The sequence below is a fragment of the Telmatherina bonti genome, assembly GCF_933228915.1.
Source record: "Telmatherina bonti genome assembly, chromosome: 11".
In the NCBI taxonomy this organism is placed as follows: Eukaryota; Metazoa; Chordata; class Actinopteri; order Atheriniformes; family Telmatherinidae; genus Telmatherina; species Telmatherina bonti.
In genome coordinates, this window is record NC_136629.1 from 21,353,722 (window position 1) to 21,378,901 (window position 25,180).

The window sequence follows — 25,180 nt, forward strand, 5'->3', positions numbered from 1 at the left end:
CTACTCAATATTTGCTTAAAGGGCAGGCTCTCAGCTTTAATTTAAGATTTACATCCAAGTTGGACAAACTATTTACAAAATACAACTTTTAAATATATGCAGTCCTTTTTTCAAGAGGAGAAAAAGTAATATGACAGTTAACTCAAGCTATTTCATGGGTTGTTCCCTTGTAAACCAATCACACAGGTAAAGGGTCTGGAGATGATTCCAGGTGTGGCGTTTTCATTTGGAAGCTGTTTCTGTGAACCCATCATATGTTGTCAAAGAAGCTCTCAATAAATGTGAAACAGACTATCCAAAGGTTGAAAATATTTAGAAAAGCATTTAGACATTGTAGAAATGTTCGGAGTGGCCAAATGAACAGTTTGGTGGTTTCAGAGACACAGAAGCCACAGTGGTAAGCATGGGAACCCCCCAAAACCTGGATGTCAATGAAAGACAACAGAAATAAATATTTGCAGGATCCATTGTTATGAGAGAGCCTTTTACAACATCAAATCAAGTTAAGAACACTCTCCAGAAAGTAGAAATTTGGGATTTAAATTTACCATGAAGAGAGGACTTCATGAGGGCAAATATAGAGGGTTCACTGCAAGTTACAAACCATTAATCAGCCTCAAGGAAAGTAAGTCCAGATTAGGCTTTACCAAAAACCATCTAAAGAAGCTGGCTCAGTTCTACAACAGCATTCTTTGGATGGATGAAACTAAGATCAAAATGGACCAGAATGATGGAGCAGCCAGATGAAATCTGAAGTTACAGGGATTTACTTTTTGCACACATTCAGCAAAGCTGATTGGATAGCACGTCACAATGCAGATGAACAATGACCTAAAACATACTGAAAAATTAACCCAGGAGTTTTTATGCAAACAAGTGGCATTATTCTTCCATGACTAAGTCAGTCATCAGATCTCAACCTGACTGACTGAACTTCAGAGAAGGGATGAACAGAAAGTTCCAAAATCAAGTAACTGCCAACGACAGCTGCGGTAAAGGTCCAGCAAAGGATCACAAAGGAGGAAACCATGTGTGTGATGTTAATGGGTTTTAGACTTTACCTCATTTGGTTAGAAATCATCCCAATTTAAGATTTCAGAGCAGCTGTTTACATGGGCACTATTCTCTTCTGATCTAGTGTGCACATGCGCTGATGTTTAAGCAGAATGGTCCCATCTGACACATGATTTATCAATGTAGAGAGGTTTTAACAACGGGTCAGCAGCCTGAGATTCAGTAAGACTAATCTCACTGCCTTTCTCTGTGGTATGCTTCGTCTTTGAAGTCTGTTATTCAGGTTCTTCCAGGCAAAAAATAAAAAAGTGAAATGCCTAAATCTAAATGTCCATGAATTATGTACCAGTTATACATGTCCTGAGCAACCTGCATGTTCTGTTGCACAGAGGCCTTTAGGGGTGGGACACCTTTTGACCCATATATACAGTACCCTCGGGCTTCTCAGTTGCTATTCAATGCATCAATCATAATTAGTCTGCTGATATTGGCTCAAGCTAGTTCTTCAGGATAAAAGAAGGTACTTCTTACAAGGCTTAGCGGGTCGCTGACTATTCTGGTGATGCAAAAGGCATAGTGGGTTATTTACAGACCGAGAGAGAAGTCAGCCACAAGTTCAGAAGTTACAGCAGTGGAAGTATTATGGAGAGGCGCGAAAAACTGTAAGCTTGCTAATGTTATGAGGAAGAATGTGGAAAAAGTAGGTACGTCTGATGCACATTTTAAAAGTTGTTGTGGACTAAAGATTTTTCTGGAATACTGGATTCTTGTTGATTTAAAAAGGCTTAGTGTCTGCTATGGATCTGCTCATGGAATACTGTAAGTCTCAGGAGGTGAGTGACATCATCTTCCGTTCTTCCGAATGTTCTGACAGACGTGTTTATTACGTCTACAGTTAAGGTTGTGTCCTGCAATGGTGTCGCCTATATAGTTTGGATCCTAGCATTCTAACAGTGTGTAGCGTTTGTCTGCACATCAAAAGTGGAGCTGAACAAAAGGCACGCTTTGTAGGAAAATGCGTGGCGTCCCACCTCCAACACACCAGATGCCAAAGGGTTTTAATTGCTTTATTTATTATTTTCATATAGATGCAATTGTAATGCTTTAAATCCAGACACCAAACTCTATAGAGATTCATTGCTGAAGCGTTACGAAAAGCAGAGCATTATGATGCAGATCGGACTTTGGACATTCATACATTTCAAACCTTAATATCACAGAAAGAACCTATTTACTGTGTGAAGATACAGCAGTGAAATAATTTTTCTTACTCAAGCATGCTGCCTCTAGTTCAGTGTGGCTCATATAGTCTGTTCATAAGTTGTGGCAGGTGGCATGGCTCACATGCATGCAAGTCCCTGCTGAAAAAGCCACTGTTTCGGTTGTCTCAGCTTTGGGTTTTTTCCTTATTTGAAAGAGTCCATGCCTTGGCTCAATACAAAAATGATAGTGTGCTGCTCTAGTGCGACACCTTGTGGTTTAAAAGGTCAAATGCTGGACCTTTTTGAGTCTCTGCAAATAATTTCAAAGCACTTTATATTTGTCTAATGTTTAACTCTCAGGTTTCATTTGAATGGGCCAGCCATAGACTAATTTGGTGGCTGTTTTGTGTTATGCTTTCTATTACTGCTGCCATTGCTAAGGTGGCCAGTTCTACCTTATCCCCTTGTATCTGCTGACATAAATACTTCAAGATGTTAAACAGTGGTCTACATTTACTGATAATTGCATCTGGAGCCCTAAAAGTTATTCAGTTTTTTTTTTTTTTTTTTTTTTATCAGCTAAGCATCATTTCATTAAGTCACATTCATCTGACAGAAACAGCTTTTGAGTTTTTGTTTCAAACTTTGAAAAATGCTGTTAATTTTGAATTGTCAGGTATTTTGTTTTGTTATAACTATCTTAGACTGCAGGATCTGTTTCTGTTACTGGCCAAATCATTTTTATTTTCTGGTCACAATGTTGCCTTGAGAAGAGTGAACAACATTACATTTCACACTGAAATCTATCCAAAAGTTAGTTATTAACCTGCATCATTACAGCCCACATTAATGTTACCCGATGTTCCATTTTGAGCCTTAATTTATTGTCAGATTGACCGCTGTTCAGCAAACTTTAATGTATTATAATTGTTGGGTATAAATTCCAGTGTTTTCTCGGATATGAACTCGTGCCATTTCTCCTCTGTTCTCTATATGTCCGCTGTTCCTCCCCGATGCAAAAACTGCCATCAGGGGACGAATAGCGTCAGCCACTTGAACTCGCCTTTTCACACAGATAGATGCAGACATTAATCTTCAAGAAACAAATGAAGCATTCACTTTTTCTTTTTTTTTTTTTGTTTTACCACAATTATTATTTTCCACTGCTGGGCTAACACCCCAGAAGTGTGCAAGTCCTTCCAGATTTCCTTGACATTGTTAAGAAAACGATTCACAACTGTTCTGTTCTGTTGGGGCCTAGAGAGAAATGCCACCTCAGCATTGGTGGAGGGTCTACCCCTGGTGTTTGCCATGATTAGTCTATACTATTTTGCAAGCATCAGATATTATGACTCATTGCAAAATTTGCTGTCTGCTCAGCAACTATGGGCAGATGGAATCCAGCACTATTTTCTTTAGAAGCTTTAAATCTTTTTCTTGAAACTCTTGCAGTGTAAAATGTTACTTTTTTTAATATAATTGCATAATGTGGACATATTTTATTGCCTATTTGTTTTAAGTTAGTTTTAGTACATCTGTTTAGAAATGTTGCAACTTCATACTACCAGTCAGTGCATACAGAAGTGTTTACAGGAAACTTATCCACACAATGAGGGAAAGTTGCCCATCAGTACCTTCATTATTCTTCACGTATGCCCTTTTTGAGGAATAGTTGGCTTTGGGACCAAAATTAATCAGATTTTAATAATATCTTAATCTTCTATTTAATAGCATCAGCAATTATGCTATAAATGGATTTACTTTATCCTGTCTTAGTATATGAAATGAAGAATGGCTCAAAACCTGCTTAAGAGCTGTAAGGAAATCAGGAGATTAGCTCCAAAACATAGAATGTAGCCTGCTATTTTTGTTATATCCATCACTGCTGCTTCACTGCCTCAACGACATAAATGCTGACCTGAGAGATTTAAAGTTAAAATTGATAACTAATATTCTCAGAGGTGACGGAGCGCACTCTATTGTAAGTCCACATATAATTTCTGGAAGGTCAATGGCTTCCATCATAGCCTTAATAAGTGATATCCAACTCTGGCAGTTTGGTGCATGATGGTTTTTTTTTCTTTTTTGTTGTTGTTGATTTGGTTTTCAGTAAAGTCCAATATGTTGGCAGCAATAACGTCCAGCAATCCCATAACCATAAAATCATGACACTGAATGTTATGTTTATGATTATTCAAGCTTTTTTTTTCTAGTATTGTACTCGAGCTGAGTGGAAAATAAGAAATGTTGTTGACTTGTTGTGTTTGTCTGTGGAAAAGAGGAGGTGAAAGAAAATGCGTTATGGACAGCTGTTTCTTTTCTTGCTGGTTGATGTTATAAAAATCATTTTGGGGTTTAAAATTAATGGGCAGTAAGCCAAGCTGTGAACAAGCAGCTCTGTGAATGCTGTCACTGTAGAGGCCATTATAGCGTTCCATTTGAATGATAAAACCCCTTCAGAACAAGCTTGGTGCTGCATGGGTGCACGACTGCCCACCGGACAGCAGGGATAGGTCTCATCTGTGAAATGGTTGAATGGAAGGCTGACCAGGCATCGCTCTCATTATTAGACTTGTCACTGTCACTCACGAAAGCGTGAGTGACACAAGACCCTATTACCCTCCAGGATTCATCTCCACCCTTCACAGACAGAGCAGGTCCTACAGTCATCACTGGGACGGGTGGAAGGGTGGTGAAGAAAAACGCTTCAGCAGTCTCATTAAAGTACCCCCACCAATTACCTTTTGTTTCTTTCACAATCTGTTCCGGTTGCACTCACAAATGTGATTTTATTTATGTTTTTATAGTTAAATGATCGTTTTTATTAATGAGATCTTTTCATTCTTTTGCCAACTGAAAAAAGGCTGCTTTTCAAATAGCCGGTAAGTATGTTAAAGCTGGTTTTCCCCAGAGAAAAATTATCTACTTAATTAAAAGGACCAGCAGGAAAGGCCCGGAATCATGACGGTATAATTATAAAAGCCCCATTTCTGTTAATCCTTGGCTCTGCAGCGAGGAGCCTCACATCATGGAGCCAGGCCATGGCCACCAGTTAAGCAATGAGACCACACAGAGCCTTTACAGTTTGAAGCAATGATGAGCTTTGACTGAGAATCTGCAAGGCTGAGAGGAAACCCCAGAGGTCTGTTTGAGCTTTTTCTTACTGAATTGAAGCCTGGGGAGAAAAGCTCATAAGATGCTTTATGAAAGACAAGGAGTGGACAGGCAAATTATTGGACTATTTATAGGTCAGGTCGATAACATGTCAGTCACATTGAAGGGTATTATTTAACCTGTCTGTAAGGTAAGTTTTTACATATTTTAATGTAGATACGCTCGCTAAAATAAGATAATTAATAAAAATATATTTCTTCAACTTCCACCTTACAAGACAAACCTGTAGACTACGACCAAATAAAATGGTGACATCTCAGTGCTTCTGATATTGAACCAAAACTTGTCTGGTACAAGTCTGAGATAATCTGAGATCCATCAGTTTATTGTTTCAGACGAACAGCAGAGTCAGTTGGCACAGCACAACTATGACTGAGCTGTCTGCTGTTCTACAGCCAGGTTATATCATCTTTTCTTGTCAGTGAGCTGTTGCAAAATTTATTTGTATATTTGTTTATTTAGTTATTTATTTATTCACCTGTCATCTCCAGCATCATGACAGTATTTATAGCACCAAAAAAACAAGTCAATAAGCCTGAATTTCAAAATATATGTAAAAATGCAAGCACAAAGTCGAAGTCTCAAATCTGGATTAACACACCCAGACAATGTATTATAAGGGTGATTTACTCCTGCAAATATATACTCTGTATTATTCACATTCATTGTACTCATGCATGTTATTTTCAGGCTTTGACCCAGAAATAACAAAAGAGACCAGCATTTAGAAGAAGAAACCAGTAACAACAAACCAGAATGATAGTCTGCATCTTATTTGAGTAACAGTAAACAGTGTACAGACTTACTAAATGGGGGTCTGATCTACCCCCTGACATCGTAGCACTTTGCTTCAACTTAAACATGCTGAAACACACAACTTTTCAGTTGTGTGTTTCAGCATCACCATCAGAGCCTCCACATTGCATGTGCTTTAAAAAGAGTAGAAAAAAGGGAACTATGTACATCTTTTAGTCCTGGGTGGAATATGCTTGCAGAAAGTTCATTTACATCCAGATTATGTTTCTTATTGACCAGGCTGACTGATGTCCATAACCGCTGCAGTCTTTTTTTGCATCACTGAATCCTGAACATTGAACAACCGAGTGGTTGTGATATTAACAGGTTATTTAACTGGTTTAATAAAATAGAAATAGCATAGAAAAAACTTATTTTTGTTGTAACTCTTTAAAGTAAAGAAATGCAATTCTGTCATCAACATTAAAAATTAGCCTTGGCTAAAATGCTGCAGCATGTGCCATCATTCATGGAGCATACTTGTCTCTATCACATAAAAATACATTTTAGAAAAATAAGCTAAATAGGTCTGATCAGATTCAAAGTCAAAATATGTTCAAAGTTTTGTTTATTTTCATTATCAGGTGTTGTACTGGAGATATTTACCAAGCTATTAATCATGGCAGGGCATTTGTGCTGAGCTTAGTGTTTGCACGGAGGTGGGCTCTGCATTTTGCCGGTTCGCCTCATTGCCGGGGCCTTTGATTTGTGTCTCACAGCTGGGCCTGGGGTAGACGTTTAGTGGGCAGCTGCAAAGGCTTAATCTCTCCTCTGCTGACACAGACTCAATTAATAGATAGCACACTTTGGTATTCTGCAAGAAAGTTGTCAGGGCACCGTCAGATAAATCACTGAAAAGGAATTCATGCTGGCTATCAGAAGCTCTGGCCTCTGTGACCTGCTTCTCTTTGTTTGCTACTTTGAGTTACAGTGGGGGTAATGATTTTTTATTACACGGCACACAGAGTCTTTTTGACTTTGCTTTCATTGCTCTGATTTGTGAGATGATGTTAAATGAATCTCCATTATTCTGGCTTTGTTTTTAATGCAAAATAATTTCTTATGATAGTTGTAAGTTGTTTTAAATGAGAATTTCAAATGAAGCTTTAACTTGACCACTTTAGACTTTAATAGCTTTGACATCAGCATTCAACTTTTTTAAGTTAACAAAAGGAATTCATGGATTCAATTCGAATTTAGTTTTACCAAAAATCAGAAAATATCTATTACACTGCTAAAAAAAAAAATAAAGGGAACACCTAAACACAATGTAACTCCAAGTCAACCACACTTCTATGAAATGGAACTGTCCACTTAGGAAGCAACACTGACTTAACAATCAGTTTCACACGCTGTTGTGCAAATGGAATGGACAACAGGTGGAAATTACAGGCAATTGGCAAGACACATCCAATAAAGGAGTGGTTCTGCAGGTGGTGACCACAGACCACTTCTCAGTTCTGATGCTTTCTGGCTGATGTTTTGGTCACTTTTGAATGCTGGCGGTGCTTTCACTCTAGTGGTAGCATGAGACGGAGTCTACAACCCACACAAGTGGCTCAGGTAGTGCAGCTCATCCAGGATGGTACATCAATGCGAACTGTGGCAAGAAGGTTTGCTGTGTCTGTCAGCGTAGTGTCCATAGCATGGAGGCGCTACTAGGAGACAGGCCAGTGAAGTGGAGGAGGCCGTGGGAGGGCAACAACCCAGCAGCAGGACCGCTTCCTCCCTCTTTGTGCAAGGAGCAACAAGAGGAGCACTGCCAGAGTCCTGCAAAATGAGCTCCAGCAGGCCACAAATGTGCATGTGTCTGCTCAAATAGTCAGAAACAGACTCCATGACGGCCTGACGTCCACAGGTAGGGGTTGTGCTTACAGCCAACACCGTGCAGGACGTTTGGCATTTGCCAGAGAACACCAAGATGAGCAAATCTTGGTGTTCTCTGGGGAACACCACCCTTTTAAGATTATTTACAGGCTGGTTTTCCCCTGGGGAAGCCACCATTTCACCAGACCTAAATCCAATGGAGCACATCTGGGACATCATGTCTCGCTCCATCCACCAACGCCAAGTCGCACCACAGACTGTCCAGGAGTTGGTGGATGCTTTAGTCCAGGTCTGGGAGGAGATCCTTCAGGAGAACATCCACTGCCTCATCAGAAGCATGCCGAGGCATTGTAGGGAGGTCATACAGGCACACGGAGGCCACACACACTACTGAGCCCTAGAAATATTTCATTCATTCAGATTTACGTGTTACTTTAGTGTTCCCTTTATTTTTTTTGAGCAGTGTATTTTTTTCCATCCACAAGCAGATAATCTTCAATACAAATATAGTTAATACGTCTTTTCATCAACTTGTTTGCAAGTTTGCCACAGTGGAAAAGTTGTAATTGCATCCATTGGCTGGTTAAAATGATTATTTTTCAATCTACTGGTAGTTTTTTTTTTTAAAGTTCTTATGAGTGATTTGTTTCGTGCTGTAGATAACAAGCTGGGCATTCTCGGTTTTGAGCAACGAGGAGTGGGTTGACAGATAAGACAAGTAGCAATACAACTCAAACAGTGGAAAGGAGAAAAGACTGTTTTCTCCATTTAAAACTACTCAACACTGTAAACTTTCAGCAGTTCAAGAGTACACGATATTGTGTATTTTTTTATCACTTCACTTTGGCCTCAGACATGTTTTTACTTTTACTGTATTTTCTCAGCTGAAGAATGTCTTTATTACACAGCTGATAGGATGTCACCACACACACACACACACACACACACACACAAATGACCGGAGTCTGCAAACTAGTAAAACCACAATATTTTTGTCAAAGCAGTGAATTAACTGATGCCAAACTCAATCACTGTAAAAATCCACAATATTTTTTTTTTTCCAAAACTCTTTAAAAAATAATTAAGTTTGAGTGGAGTAAAATTGTGAAACTAAGTTTTTAATTTGTAAGACTCTGACTTCTCAAAGCCACTTTAGAAAGAAAGAAAACAATACACACTTTAAAGTTTTATTTGTTTTTGGGCAACCTGCTGTAAAGAAAAACTGAGAAAAACTTATTTCATATTTTTTTTATGTTGTCTTTTGCATCTCTTATCATGCAGTTTAAAATATGTTTTAGTCCATGAAAAGCTACATATGCATGTACATGCATCCATTTTCTTTTCTTAACCATATATTCCAATGAAGGGTCACGGGGAAGCTGGAGCCGACAACAGCAATCATTTGATGAGAGGCAGGGTCCACCCTAGACAGCTCACCAGTCCATCACAAGGCCATATGCATGTCATTCACTAGTATTTAGCAATTATGCATTTGTAAGTGTTTTATTTTTGTTATATTTGCAAAATGTGTCAGTTATTCATGTTTATAAATTATTCCTATTGATTTTTCAAAGTTTAAAAGATCATATAGATTATGCTCAGGCCTAACCACTCTCAAATGCTATAAAAAGAAACACCATTACCAGAATATTCTCTTATTGATACTGATCAATTGCAAATTAATAAGACTTGTGCCCCTCTGGAAAGGATGCCATGAAGCTAACCCATACCTATGTACCCATAATAAACAGTAAACTGTAATGCAAATTTAAATATCAGTCAGTAGAAAAGCAAGTCAAACCCTGTTATTCAATTTGATCAGCTTTGCTATATAAAGTTGTTTTATCTGTAGGCGGGGTACCATACTGCATACTCATTTTAAGGAAGAAACAATAGGTGAGCTTTGACTCGTATTCAAATTAGCGTGGCATAACAACGGAGCACATAGCATGCATGCTAATGTAACCAGTTTGTTCCGTACATGCATACTAATCAGTTTGCTCTTCAGACATAGCAACATACCACACATCCAGCTTTAAATTAGTTAATTCATTTGAATTATTTTTAACCTATAAAGACCCAACCTATAAAAATGATTAGATAAGTTCAATTTCATTAACATGAGGTCTGTATTTATCCCTTTAAGAAAATGTATAATATAAATGTACCAAACTTTATCGGGATATTTACCATTTATTACTATGTGATATTTAAAACATTTTTTAGTGTAATCTTCTGCTTTTCTGCTGTCCTTTTTTCTTTTTTTAATTTTATTTGGATCCCCATTAGCTTGCGACAGCTAGCTACAGACATTCTCCTTAATGATGTTCATATTCACAAACCCCTCCATTAAGGGTCAGAAACACAAAAATGACATCGTGTTCCACAGAATTTTATGCAAAGCTCACACCATAAAGTGATGTCAAATGTCTCAGAAACTGTATGTATTATATATGTCACACTGGGTTCTTATGGGCTAAGTTGCAATAAATTTATATGAACGGTTCAATGTTGGAGATATATGATTAGGAAATAAAGGAGATTTAAATCAATCAGAAGTTTTTATACAGATTATCATTACTATTTCAGTGTGACAGCAAGTGGGATAATTATTTTTTTTGTTGTTTTTTTTTTCATAATTATCATCATTAGTTTGAGTAATGAGATTTATGTAATTTAGTATTGTATGTGGAGACTCCTGGTAAACAATGTCTGAAAAAGTGTTCTGTGCTCACAGTTGAACTTTACAGATGAAGGTACTTGCCCTAAAGCCAAAGGCTTAGCTTAGGTTACTCTCTCTTCTTATTTTAATTTCCTTATTTTCTTTTGGGCAGATTTTGAAGTGTATCTCTTCCTTTTTAACAACGAAAGACAATCTACATGGATTGACTTTCACAATGAAACCACTGAAAACAAACTAAACCGGTGAAGATTACTTCTTATTTTATGCGTGCTTCGTCTGCTACCATGCTTGTTCTCACAGGATGTAATTTAAGGAGAAGCTGTTTAAAATGAATGTTAAAAACTATGTAGGGAGAATGAAAAAAAAATTGTTTATTCCATGTAAGAGCTTAGTTTAATCAGTCTCATCTTCAGTCTGTACAGTTCTGATGTTTTCATCTTTCATGTCTTGTGTAGAATGAGAGCAAGTAGCCTGTGCTGCTCTGCAGGATGATTTATTCATTGCATATGTTTCTAGTTCATTTCGCATTGTGCTTTTATCAGTGCAACACTTTAGTTTGATACTTATATTTCAGTGAATTTTATTTTTTATTTATAATTTTCTTTATTTCTTTTTAAGTTTTTTTTTCTATTTTAAAGCTGAAAATGCACATTAAAGACAGAGCAGTGGGTGGTTTGCTAATACTGACCACATGATATTTAAACAGAAACAATCAGTCTAATGAAACATATCCATTATTGTGGCTTGCAAATATAATCTGGTCCATTAATCATTAAAATAAAAATTATCAGCATAAAAAAAACATAAAATACAAAACATAATAGCTGTACGCTGGAAACTAAATCTTATTCCCTTGTTTGTGATATATTAAACTTGGGATTGGATTTACATGTGACCCTGTCACTTCTTTAGGATAACTGAGCAAGGAGTTGATGGACAGCAAGGACATATTTAAATATAAGTCTTGTTGTTGATGCCACACGTCATATAACTTAATTCCAATGTCAAAAATGTAAAAAACCAAAGCATTAAAAACAATAATTTTAACATGACACCATAAACCACGAGGTTCTCTGCCTACCATAGAATCCTTTTACAAGCTGAACAGAACATGAATTGAGTTAAATCCACTTCCTATACGTTTCCGTTTAAAACACATTAAGCTTAATGATCAAGAAGTGCGAAACCGTGATGACCTTTTTGTTCCGTAGCTTTCTTTGAATTTGGCATGCATCTTGTGCTGCTTTACAAATGTTAATATATTGTACATGGTTGTAGGCTTTGCAGAAGAAGCGCCTTGCACCAGCAAACTCAAAGGACCATGCATAATAGCAACAGCTGTTCATGCATTCTAATTCAAAGCAGTGGCCTTTCATTGAAAATCTCCATCTTTCTTCATTTCCGCAATTACAAACTTGCCAGAGAGTTTGGCTTAGAGATCCAAGAGTCTGAAGCAGCAACCATGCTTGTTTTCTCTCTTCACCAGCCTCAACGCTTGCTATTCAGATTGCTCCATAATTACATGCATTTGTCTCGTCCTGTCTACTGTTGTTGCTTCTCAGAGCACTGCATGCTTTGAACAAAGTGCTTCTGTTCCAACTCTCACCTCTAGCCAGGTTGTTCTTAGAAAAGCCATCCTTTACCTTCATGCAGCAGGCTCTCTTGGGTAACTCAAAAGATGAACTTTGTGCAGGGAAGTCATTTATGATGAAATTGGCCAGGATCTGCTCAGGGGCAATGTTTTCTAGCCGTGTTTTCACAACATTAATGTGTCCCTTATTAGCCTAACTTCTCAAAGAGGGCAATTTCTTCAGGGGGCGACATTTAATTATGTCTGGGGGAAAATGTGTATTTGTTCTATTGATTCCAGATACTCCATCTCAGGAATTCTGGCTGCTTGTTAAGTGTTACAAATTCCTATATTTAATGTAGTTTTTCAAATAGATAGATTTGCTTGCTTTGCATTAATGTTAATTTTAAAAAAAGTAGCAAATCAATTTGCATCTGGTATTGACCATTCTAAGGCAAGCCCTTGAAAATCAGCAATGGGATTACGCCTTTGAAATCTGTAATAAGTAAGCCTTTTTTCAGCCAACAGATTTGCTTTTCACCAGCTGAGATGGGTACCAAGCCTACTGAAGGGCGATACTTCCTGGTGGTGGGTTACATGTTGAGTACCTTTGTAGTAGTGATGTACGGCTCTGTTAAACCCCCTTCACAAGAGCGCTTTGATGTAAGAACCCCTTGTCAGAATCAGCTGTCATGTGTTGTTTTACTTGTGAATCATCTTCAGATTATTCAGAAATGCTTTGATTCTTCAAGAACCTAATAATTCTACAATGTTTCAGTGTACAAAGACTTTAACCTTTAGGCTGCATCAAAATAATGATTTGATGTTTTTCTGTTGCATAACGATTTAGAGAAACTTACATAATTAAGGATACTTATAAAGCCAGAAATGCCACGTCCATGAGCTTACACTAACACTGGTCTCTCGTATCATCTAGCGTACTTTCTCTCCTTCAGCCCCCTCTTGTAACAGTGAGAGTAAAGCTTGGGTGCCAAAGGTAATCTAACCTGGGAGACGAGGCGATAATAGCCTCAGTGGCAGAGTGCTTGTTTGTAATAAGAAAGTGGATGAAGAGTCAAAGGTGAAAAATGAGTGTGATATTGAAGGAGGGAGAGGAAGCTGTAAAAGGAGGTTTGTGTTTATCTGTGATTATTAGTGAACCCCAGACTTTGAAATGAAAGGTTTTGAGATTCAGGCAGAGTAGTAGAGGACACAACAGTGAATTTCTGTCAGGCAGAAAAGCACTGTGTCAGCTTTGTTTGCAATTTGTGAAATAGGATGCTGACTGTGAGTCAGAATGCGACAAATAAGATCTTGCTAGATTGTACCCTGATTATGTTGCGGTGCACTTTGGCTGGCCACTTCTATAGCCAGAGATTTTAACATACTGTCAGGGCAGAGCAGATAACAATGTGCATTCATATGGGATCCGTTGGCTGTGCATTGTTTACCTTTGCAGTGTGGGAATACAGATCAAGATTGGTAAGTTGTGTAAACTACAAAAAAAAACAAAAAACAAAAAAAAAAACCCTGCAAACCGTACTGAGCTGCTTTGCATCCCAAATTTTGATGATATTTGGATTTTCATAGCTTATCAACTAAATACATTCTATAGGTAAACTTGTTGTAGTTTCATATCCATTCATTATTGGCTCAGTAAATGTGTAAGGCTCATTTAAGGCTTCATTTTGGGGTCAAGTTTATTTTATAGTGTTGCAGCACCCGAGTCTTACGGCATTTGACCAGTGAGTGTTTCCATCCTCCCTGGAACTGAGCAGAAGAAACCCCCCTTTCATGTAAAGAATGCAGGTGCTGTATTTCAGTGGGTTTGGGACAGAGTGACTGTGATGCCTCAGACATGGAGTGCCCCAACGACAACACAATACAGTTAAAACAACACATTTGAACTGGAGGGTTGTGGCCATCACCGTTGTCCCAGGGAGTTCAGCACGGCTGGGGTTTGGCACCGAGTCGTCCGCAGCTGTCAGACTCCAGACTTCCAACGACGGTGTCAGATGAGCTGTGGTAACCTAATCTGACATTCCTTTATGGCCCTAGAACAACAACATAAAGATTGTGTTCCCCTAACGCACCAGACCTCAGTTTTGCAAGTTCAGATTAGTTTTTATTTTGTTTGTTTTTTTTAATGCAGTTTCAAGTATCATCATAAATCTACAGTTTTACACAATTAGCTTCGTTGTCCATTATATTTAGAAATGGCAAAATAATTGAAAAATATGTTTCCTACAAGTTACTTTAAGGTTAAGTTAATTTGTCTTAAGGTTTCCTGTGAATGAACAACTAAACTAACGTGCTGTGCTTCGTTTGCCTCTACACCATTTATACTCCAGTTAAGCATAACAACTCTGTTATTGATGTAAGTCTTTGTTATTGTAGTGAGTTCGAAAATGTACCAGTACACATTTTTGAAATGTTTATTTTTCCAGAGAAAATGTCTCCAATCTTTGCTGAAATAGTTTTCAACCTGGAGCTGAACAGCAACAATAATAACAGAAAGTGGTTTGTTGTGTCATTAACTCTCATTCCTTCTTATTTTTCATTGTCTGGGGAATTGTGAGCCAAGTAAGCCTGAGGTATTTTGTATCACTTTGTTGAGTAACATCTGTGACTATCTGTTTGGTGCACTATTAGCTCAAATCCCTTGTTTACCTGGGTATTATAGGTAAAAATGGAGATTACCATCCTTTTCCTGGGAACTTGGTTACAGTGAAGAGTGAGCTCTGGATCCTGTTGCATCCAAAATTGCTGTGATTAGGGACACATAATCCAGTATCACAAGGGAATAACCACAATGGCTTGAACATATTCTACCTGACATTTAGCACAACCACAACTCTGATTGGCACTTGATTAGCAACTAATCCATGTCATAATCTCCTTCAGTGAAATTAGTTGAATGGAAAATGGTGTTGTAAATCACAGAGGTGCCGTAGTGGTGGGACTTTGATCAGTGTACAGCACTGAAAGTGCTGCGAGGAGAGAGGAAAATATGTTGTTGCCATGGATACTACAGCAAAATAGGTGAGAGGCAATACATGGTTCAAGAATTTGGTTGTTCCTGTTTGGAAAGCCTGGCTGTGGGACAGTGCTGGAAAAAAAAGTTTCAGTTTGCATTTCCAGCCTGTCTACATGAAGAGTTTGACTTTCCCTCATATGTAGACACTCAGGTTAGAGTTTAAGTCTACCTTATTATAAATGACAATTCCCTTCTGTTAGATTAGGGACTCATATTCAGACTCCTTCATATTCTGCCAGGTAAAATCCAGCTCACCCCCTTTTCTGTCTTGCCCACCCTGTGCTGCCTCCTCTGGCTCTAGTCCTGAACCTAACCCTCAGAGGAGTGGAAAATAATTAGGAGAGAAAATTGCTGCTGACACTATTTCTGAAAAGCAGGGTATTGTAATGAGAGCAAAGTAGGTATTCAAAGGCCTTGCTTTTCGGGCTTCTTTGGAGAAGCCTGGGGAGAGTAAGCAGAGCTTTGCTGAGTCCTTCATTCATGTGGGAACTGAGCCTACAGAGGACAAGGCAGAGGTGTCTTCAACAATGGCAGGAGCCAAGGTTACTGCTGAGTAACTAATTCAAACTACTCTAGACTGGCACACACACACACACGCACACACCCACACACACCCTTATCCCCTTTGTCTTTCTCAATATGTCTGTCCCTCTACTTGTTCCCATTATTTGTTCAGAGAGATGCTGTCCAGCCTCCGCTCAGAGTTATCTTCATTAGCTGTGTGGACTTGCTGGAGAGGCTGCTCTGGGAAGTTTTTCTGAGCAAAGCACTCAGAGAAGATGAATAAATGTTTTGTCCCACATAGGCCAAGCCTTAAGCAGTGGCAGGCTGCACAGAGAGATAGATGAGGTTTTAATCGTGTATATATATTTTGTAGAAAAGGCTGAGGAAGCCCAGTAGTAGTCTTGACAGAAGCAGATTCTGCCATATGAATATTATGCCCGTAAAATAAAATGTCAGCTAAGAAGTCTTAATATGGGTTGAAATGCAATTCTCACCTCTGACTGTGCATCACGTAGACAAGTGCGTGTTCATCCCAAGGCTTCACATGTGTATCAGTCTGAAAGCAGGGATAAGAGGGTGAGAGGTTGCTTTGATGTTTCTGCAGTGCTGTGATGCAGGTGCATCATCTGGATGTTGATTGAACATTTGAATTTCATGATGGCATTTAAGTGAAATGTAATAGGGACACGGGCATAATGGCTTTAAGGAGTCCTTTTAAGATTACTCAAACACATGGGGCTACTAATGACAGCAAAGCTTCATTAGAGACATGGAGCTGCTTTCTATTTTGGTTAGATTTCACAGCTGCAATATGAAGCTTAGTTTTTTGTTGTTTTTTTTATTAAATTATATGTGAGGGTTATTAAAGTAATAAAAAAAAAAAAAAAAAAACACTTAAATACAAGTACAACCAGATCTAGCTTTTCAGGGCTGTGATTTTTCATTGTGAACAGCTGGAGAGTGAAGTGATGCGTCCTCCTTTCTGAAGTTGAATGTAAACGGCATTTTTAGTTAATGAGAATCTGTAGTTGCCTACATAATGTTGCAGGCATCCATAATGTCAAAATCTGCTGGGAATAAGGCTGAGATCCAACTTAAATGAGAAAATAAATTGATGGTCAAATTGCATGTGGGTCATTCCTCCACTTATGGGAACTCAGAACTGCTTTTAGTTGTCTAAGTAATGGACATAAAAAATATATATGTATAAAAAAAGCAATCAAGTTAGCATTGTCTCACAGAAAGTGTGCGATGCAATTGAATTTGTGATTACAGAGTGCATTTTGAAACCTATCTCTGTCTCTCTGCTTCCTTACCTCTTCCTTTATATCTTTCTCAGACACACAGGCAATAAACATACCTATTACCCACAATGCATCTGCTATAAAGCTGGTAAATTAAATCTGTGGGTTTACCATCCAAGATTCTGGCCACCAGCCAGATCAGTTCAGCGTCTCTTTTCTGTTTTTGAGGCACTGTGAACAAATTTGCAGGCTTTTAGAGGCTTGCTGCCGCGGCATGCACAGTGACACACGTTAGCACCAGGGGAAAAAAAAAAATGTTGTGGAGGACAGGAATAGCAGTGAAATGGAAGCTGAAGCTATTATCTACAATCTCTTTCTTCAGCTGCAGAGATGAAACACAGAAGCGTGCGTGGTTTTTGCTGGCTGGGTTCTTGAGGTGCTTATAGGTAAAGGATCAATCATTCTTGCTGGTGATCAGTGGAAGCATCTGTGCAAAGCAGACTCCTGTGAGAACAGTAAACTAGGAGAGGGCAGTGTTACTTTTTCCTAACCTGGCTGCCTTAACACAACCATAACATGTACTCCTGTTTTATTTTTCCATGCAGTTTCTTGTAGTGTGTTTTTTTCCCCCTTTCAAACAATCTAATTAATTTTACATTATTCTTAAAATATACTTGCACTATATTGCACTAACTATACTCCTCTATCTGTATCTTGCACCTGATGCAAACTTCACACCTCCTGCATACCAGGAGGTGTGTTTCATGCAGCTGAGATGGCTGCCAGCCACTGAGGATTACTGAGGCTCTCTTTGTCCATTAAACTATGGAAAACTTTCTCTACTGTGCTAAACGTTGTTAATAATTCCAAAGTACACACTAAGAATTAATCACAGCCGTTTCATAAACTTCCTACGGGTGCTTTTGGATCCACTGTGAAGGGGAAACTATTTAGATAATTTAGTATAACATAAAACACTAAACTCAAAATGCTCCGGTGCTTTTAGTTCAGCCTTTTGTATTTAGCCGTTCATGTTTGAGAGGTGTTGTGGAGCAATTGTGATGCAAATAAGAGCGGCTGATGATCACGGACAAGCTTGCTTGCACAGTTGAGATTATAAAAATGCCAAGCCTACTGCCGGTATTACATCTGCTCTGTGTTGTGTTAAGTAGCTTTCATTGTCACCGCAGCGATCGCTCTGCATATCCACATCACTGTCAGACTCATGTTACTTTTTTGAAAAGCCATCAGGATTCGTCTCTGTCAACTGCCTGTCCCTCACTCCATTAAAGATGATTGATAGAGCTTGAAAATCTTCCGCCCAGCTGTTGTCGTTGACTCATCCCTGAGAAATAGAAAGGAGCGCAAAAAAAAAAGGACCATCCCTCATCAAAAGACCCTTTTATCTGTGCTGACGATATGCAGCAAAATACTTTTTTTTTTTTTCAAGATAATGTATACTAATGTCTAGCCTTTATATTTCCCAGTTTTCTTTCCTGCCTCTGTACATGAATGATTATTGGGTTCCAGATGAACATACTGATTAGTGTCATTTTTCTCTTTTTTTTTCTCAGAGCATTAAAGGAATATGTGAATGTACTGCAGGCTGTCTTAACAGTTTATGTGTGATAGTTAAACTCAGAACTGTGTTGACCCTTTTATTGGTCAGTTCTCCACAAAGACAAACCAAAGGGAACAAAAAACGAAAAGAAAAAAAACACGTCTGCTTGTCCAAGTGCTTCGGTGCCTTATCCTGGATCTGTTATCCTCTAATGGCTTGTGGATTTTTACAGGACAACTTGAAGAGGATTTTATGACGTTTCAGTGTGATTGATAACATGCTCACGGAGGGATGTCAGGCTTTCAGAGACAGATAATGTGGATTTCTATCTCTCTGCCTTCTTGTGTAAGACATGCCATCAATCAAGTGCATCATGCCCTTAACCTGGTAAAATTAAAATCTTTGGTAGGTAGAGAGGGGCGGCCGGCAGGGTCTCCATAGAACCAGGGCATACGCATCAACGGGGAACACGACAGAATCAGAACACAAATCCGAACCATAACGGGCTCACCACAGGGAACAAGGCAGAAAATACAGTTAATGATCTGACTCTATATTGCTGTTGACAGTAGAGAGGGATTACAGGAAGAACAGTCTCATTTTCACCATGTGCGGAGGCGTTATTAGATCCTAGCCCAGCTAATTTCATTCCTGAACTTGTCAATATTTACCAGCAACAGGCACAACACACTTGCAGACCCGGTCTCCCTGCAGAGAGGAAAACCAGAGCAAAGTCGATTTTAAAACCTAAAGATTCAGTTAGCAGAATAAGCTCGCAAATCTTCAACTGGTTGATGCTTGGTTTGTTTTCACACAATAAAGCACACACACACACACACACCCAGCTTGATTGAGATACGTGGTTGTGTCTATTTTTTCCTCCTCATGTGGGCCTTACCTTATTTTGTGCATTTGTGTGTTTCAGTTGATGGCTGCATACACAAAGCGGCAGGGTCCTGTCTGTATGATGAGTGTTTCTCACTAAATGGCTGTGAAACCGGCAAAGCCAAGATCACCTGCGGCTATGATCTCCCTGCAAGATGTGAGTATCAGTAATTAATGTCATTTTTTTTGATTGCTCGGTAATGTGCACACTGGAGCTTTGCAAGGATGAGCTCTAATCAGGACTGTTACCATTGAGGGCTTCATCACCTGACAGTAAAGACTTGCTGCTGAACATTGGAATATTGTTCTTGTACTCTTCAGTGATTAAATCTTATGTTAGTTTTTATAAAATGAGTAAAACTTTTTCAAATCGAACACTTCTGGAGCAGCTGGTGCACTTCTTACACAATGACCCTTTTCTGAACTTTCCAAAGAGTGAAAAGGAAATGTTTGTTTAGTGAAGTTTGGATTCATATGATCATACTTCAAATGAAATCTACATCTGCACATACATGCCACAGATCTGTCATGTTCATGTACAATGGTAGCATTGTTGTCCATTTTAAAAACAGAGTGGAATGCTTTTAATTGTATTTTATTATTATTTTCATTGACCGTTAAAAAATTAAATGATTTACTTGTGAATAACATTTTGAAACAAAGAGTAATTTTTACAATAATTCATATAATTGGTGCTGACTGGATGAGATTCTCCTCTGCACACAAACAAGAACATTAAGGGAGGTATTAGTTGCTTGATTTGATTGATTTTTCATCCCTGATTTAAGCGGTTAACAGATCACATAACTGTTACTGTCAGAGACTAAATCACATAAGAAAGGAAAAGCATTGTTTTTGTTTTTTGTTTTTTTTTGTTGTTTTGTTTTTTTTACTTATTATCATTATTTGAGTTGTTATTTTCCTAGCTGGGTTCCACATTTAAAAATTGTCACAAATGTCTTTCGCTGCTAATTTGAATTAGAAAACATGAAAGGATGGAAGAAATGTCACTCGGTGTAATTCGGTCGAGACAAGCGTCCCAGCAGTCCTAACCTAACCCTGAAGGATTTCTGTGAGACAGCCAAGAGAAGACATTGAGGCTCAGATGAAATTAGGTTGTGTTAATACGGTATGTCGTAAAGATGTCAAACAAATGGAGCAGATAAACTCTGAGTCAGTCTTGTGGGCAGCCAGTTCAAGTGTGTTCAGCTCCAAAGCAAGCTGCACCTTGACAATTTAATAACCACCAATGTCATCTGGGAGCAATCACGCTGACTTCGGGTGCTGTTGTTGTTATTATCTCTGAACAAAACGCCGTTTCTATGCAGATAACTGCAGAAGTCGGATTGGATTTCTTTTTCAGGAAGAGTTTATGTTTGAATCTGGTGTTACTTTGTATTGGAGCTATCTCGAGTCCCAGCTGGTAACATTTCCAACCCACTGTTTGTTTGTTGCTGTTTTTTTATTTTTATTTTTTTAATTATTAATTTCTCCCTGTGACATGTACATTCCACCTACAAACACATCATAAACCTGTTCACCCCCTCACTACAAAACAAATGAAATAAATAAGACAACGGCTTCCACATTTCTAAACTTGGATTAATCTTTAGATGTGACAAGCAGGCATCAGGAGAGAGTAAAACCTTGCAAGGAATTACAGAGACGTGATGCATAGATTATTTGACAGTTAATATCTCATTAATGCGCTACTGCTGACAACACACTTAATTTTGATATTTGTAGCTAGCAACAAAGATGGATTGCTGTTTAATTTAAGAGAGGTGACTTTTGAAGCTGAAAAAGTATTGCGAGTGTCTGAGTAAGCCTTGGATCTGAACAGACTTACAGTGAAGAATTTATACAGAACCTAGAGCGGACCTCTTGTGGATCCAGTGAGGGAAGGAAAATCAACTCAGCAGCTTTTTACTAATAAGCAGCAATTTCTTTTGCAGGAAATCACTGAATAATTGAGGAGCTATATTAAAAGTCATTTTCTATTTTCCTTGCTTGTCAAACAAAATGAGAGGATTATGGTTGTTGTTAGTATTTCTGTAGGCTGCCGGATGTAAAGGCTTTAAAACAGCAAATTCATTTCTTTAAACACAAACACGTCAGCATTTACCTCTGGACAAACACGTTGACTGTATGAAGTGCCTCCACTGTAAAAATGCCGTGACCTGTAAGGCATAACATTAACTCCCACAGTACTTTTTTGCATGACCAACAACTTCGAAGACGATGCATGTTTACTGGCAGACATGTTCATATCAGTTGTTTGTCTTCTCCTAGCTTGTTTTCCTGTTGACGTTTTCTTGGAGTCACAGGAACCCAAACAGGTTGGCTGTTTGCTTTATTTAGAGTTTTCCGAACATTAGACTGTTTTAGTCAATGTTTAAAATCCATGAATGCTTGGTGAGAGGTTGAGCTTTCCTTTGGGTAAACCCCTCTGGAATCCATTCCACTGTATGTACTGGGAAAAGAGGAAGTCTTAAGACACAATGAAATAAGCCATCCAATTTGGTTATTTTTTGTAAGAAAATGAAAAATTGCCGTTCAAGCCTAATGCTCCAAATACCTGGTATAGCAATAAAATGCTTCCTTGTGTTCTGGAGAATTACTGACTCTCCACATGGAGGAAAGCAATTGATCTGAAATCAGAGATGTCCTTGTCTGGAGATTTGATGATCTGAGGTAGTGGAAAATGACTGGCTTAGCCCAAACCATCTTTTTCACCCCCCTTTAGACAAGAAAATTACTCTCTATTACATCTCACTAAGCAGTTTAGGCTGTGAATCCCGGCAGCAAATGAGCCTTTCCTTTAAGAGGGCTACGCACATGTGGGGCTTATTATTATGGAGCTGGCCCAGGATTATTAATCAATGACAGTAATTACCCACCTACCATAGCAGAATAACTCCAACAGAGACAAGGGTGGGGGAGAAATGTCTGTTTTATCAATCTGGCAAGGAAATTGTCTAGTTGCCCTCTTTTTAGATAAATTGCTTGTTTCTTTAAGAATTACCAGTCTAATGGAAAAAAAAGAGATATCCAGTATAACTACAGTACAACTGTTGTTGCATGAGCGCTGTTGTTCCCTAGACATGTTAGAGATACTTCTATTAACTTTTTATTGTGTTGTCCGAAGCAGATTGTTTAAAAATAGCTTAAATGACTTAGAATTTGTCTTTGTTCAATATTTTGTCAATATTTGGCATCTAATTCTGTAAACTCAAAATATAGTTTACATGAGGGAATTTACAAATATCCTATTTGGAATTGTACTTCCTCCTTTGAGCAGCTTTGTTTTCTTCTTCTTTGTTTTCTATGCATAACAGACTTAGTTCTTGACCTTAATTATAGAAAGTTTCCTGAAATGGCTTATATATTATGACTATAATGACTTATCGTTTAATTCTGTACTTTATCCATAAAACTGAGAGTTAACTCAGTCTCTTTCCTTATAAGTTTAATGTACACTAAGTGGTTGAAGGATCTGAAGTATTATTGCAGTGTAAATATGTGACACATGTGAGGGGGATGTGTGGTGGCTGGATTCTACAATAGAAATGACTGAATCCTATCATTATTATGCTGGTCCACAGGTCTGCACTAATAACGTTTAGCAAAGACCTTGTGGGTTAATCTGCACTTGCACATTTCAGCCTTAGCTGCCACAGTGGACCCACAAGGTATTTAGAGTTCAAACTTGAGATCTGTGTGAGAAAGTTAATGTTTGAAAAGAGCTCTTAGCTAGTGGGGGTGTTTTCACTCCCCAGTTTCATCTGAAATCTTTTCCCCAGTTTTGTTTTCCTCCCTGGGGCTGTTTTAGAGTGACAGTTCAAAATGTTTGTACTCTCGACCCGCAATTCCTTGAGCTCGAAGTACATGCTTTAAATAATGAATCACGGTAAGATACGAGACACTGAGGCCAGATTTTTACTTTATTGGATTGTTGTCATAACAATGGCCATTTCATTCCATTTCATTCTTTTAGCTACACATAAAAAAAAAAAAAAAAGAATTCAGCATACTTGAATAGATTTCAAGAACTCTCCATAAAAATAGTGGTTCCTGGCCTTTGGTATTTTGACAACTTACATCCCAGCCGTACACTGTGGAGAAACACCCTTATCCATCAAGCTTTGAGAGACCAGCAGACCTTTAATTACACTTTACTCTGAAATGGGATGCTGGCTGTTTTTAGCTACATCAGCTGGTGTCCAGTCACTGCACTGACTTCTTTGCACCCCTCCAACATGCTCTCCAGCTATGCAAGAGCATAACACACCTCAGCCATTTACATATGGAAATACTGTATATAAAAGTTGCTGTTTTTTCCATAAATGCCCACAGACGTTGATATCCCTGTTCAACACTGACAGTTAGCTGCCATAGTTCAGATCAATGCAGCTCTAATGGTCATTCTACTGACAGACCAGCTAGTTTTGCTTTCAACTTAATTAACTAAAGGAGTAATTTGCCTCAGACTGAAATTAAGTTTATCTTTGTCACTTATCAGTGAAAATGAGTCACCAGACTTGATGCTCCCATGTGTTCCTGGGTATTTTTCTTGTGCTATTTTGAAACATAATGTCTATAATGCCCCCATGTTTGTACACACAGTATATACTAATAAAGTTATAAAACTCAACAATGCTGCAAGGATCCAGATCTGCTGTTGTAACAAATGATGTAATATAAATGCCATAGTTTTGTTTCAGCCTAAGACTGGAACAAGCAAAACTGGGTTTTATAGGGTCATAGTTATGGAAAATACCTTCGGGAAACGCTACCCAATTCAAGTCCAGCTCCTCCTTTATCAACTACTTTCTTTGAGTGCAAAATAGGAGTCTCTGGTGTTTACTGTAACTGCACCTGTGCTAATAATACTAATCATCTGCTTGTGATAAATTTTTCTCCCTGATCGAGTGTGAGGAATCTTTCCCATGCCCTAGTTAATCTGCGAGACCAGGCCGCCTGTTCTGTCTCTTTCCACTCCACAAACCCAGATAAATCACAGCAAAGTACCAACTATTAGTGAGTGACATACAGCTCATTCTGATTGGATTACGCCCAAACACATTATCAGTCTGCTGAACTTGTTTATCAATGTAGTCTCCTACCCATCACATGCAGCATGGCTGACATTTTCAGAGGGCCATGGGACAGTCTGTAATTTGTTCATTTCGGTACAACTTCAGCTTTTCAAAGAAGGATGTCCTTCTGATCAGGAACTGCTGCCAAAATATGTCACTGTTTTTCCTAATGAGACATTTAGGGTTTTAAATGGATGGTTTTTTTTTTTTTTGTGGCAGTGATGTTTTCAGGATTTTATTAGTCCACAAATGCATTATCATATTTTATAGCAGTATGGGGAGAGAAAATAGCTAAATAATTATTTCATTACAAGTAGTATAAACTTTAACTGTTTAGATTATTTTAACAGCGTCTGTACACGATGCACTTTATCTCTGAATAACTGGTAAAGTAGACACGTTGTGACTGTTACAAGGTCTTCTTTTCACATTTTGCATTCAGTAATTATATTAAATAAATGATTTGCTTTACTAAAATAAATTAATTGCACTTAAGTGAACTCTTGAGGTCTTCACAATCCCAACACACACAAGGCGCTAAGTCAACATCTCTGCTGCTCTCTGTTAGCACACACATCATAAATG

The 25,180-nt window shown here is 38.3% G+C and overlaps 1 protein-coding gene across 3 annotated transcripts in view; it reads left to right on the top strand.

Moving 5' to 3' along the window:
* macrod2 (mono-ADP ribosylhydrolase 2) overlaps positions 1–25,180 on the top strand; it is a 393,923-nt gene that overhangs the window by 154,701 nt on the left and 214,042 nt on the right. For all 3 annotated transcript variants that reach the window (XM_079248912.1, XM_079248913.1, XM_079248914.1), the window contains exon 5: positions 19,537–19,653. In XM_079248912.1, the coding sequence (XP_079105038.1) occupies positions 19,537–19,653 (117 nt within the window). The remainder of the gene's footprint in view (positions 1–19,536; positions 19,654–25,180) is intronic.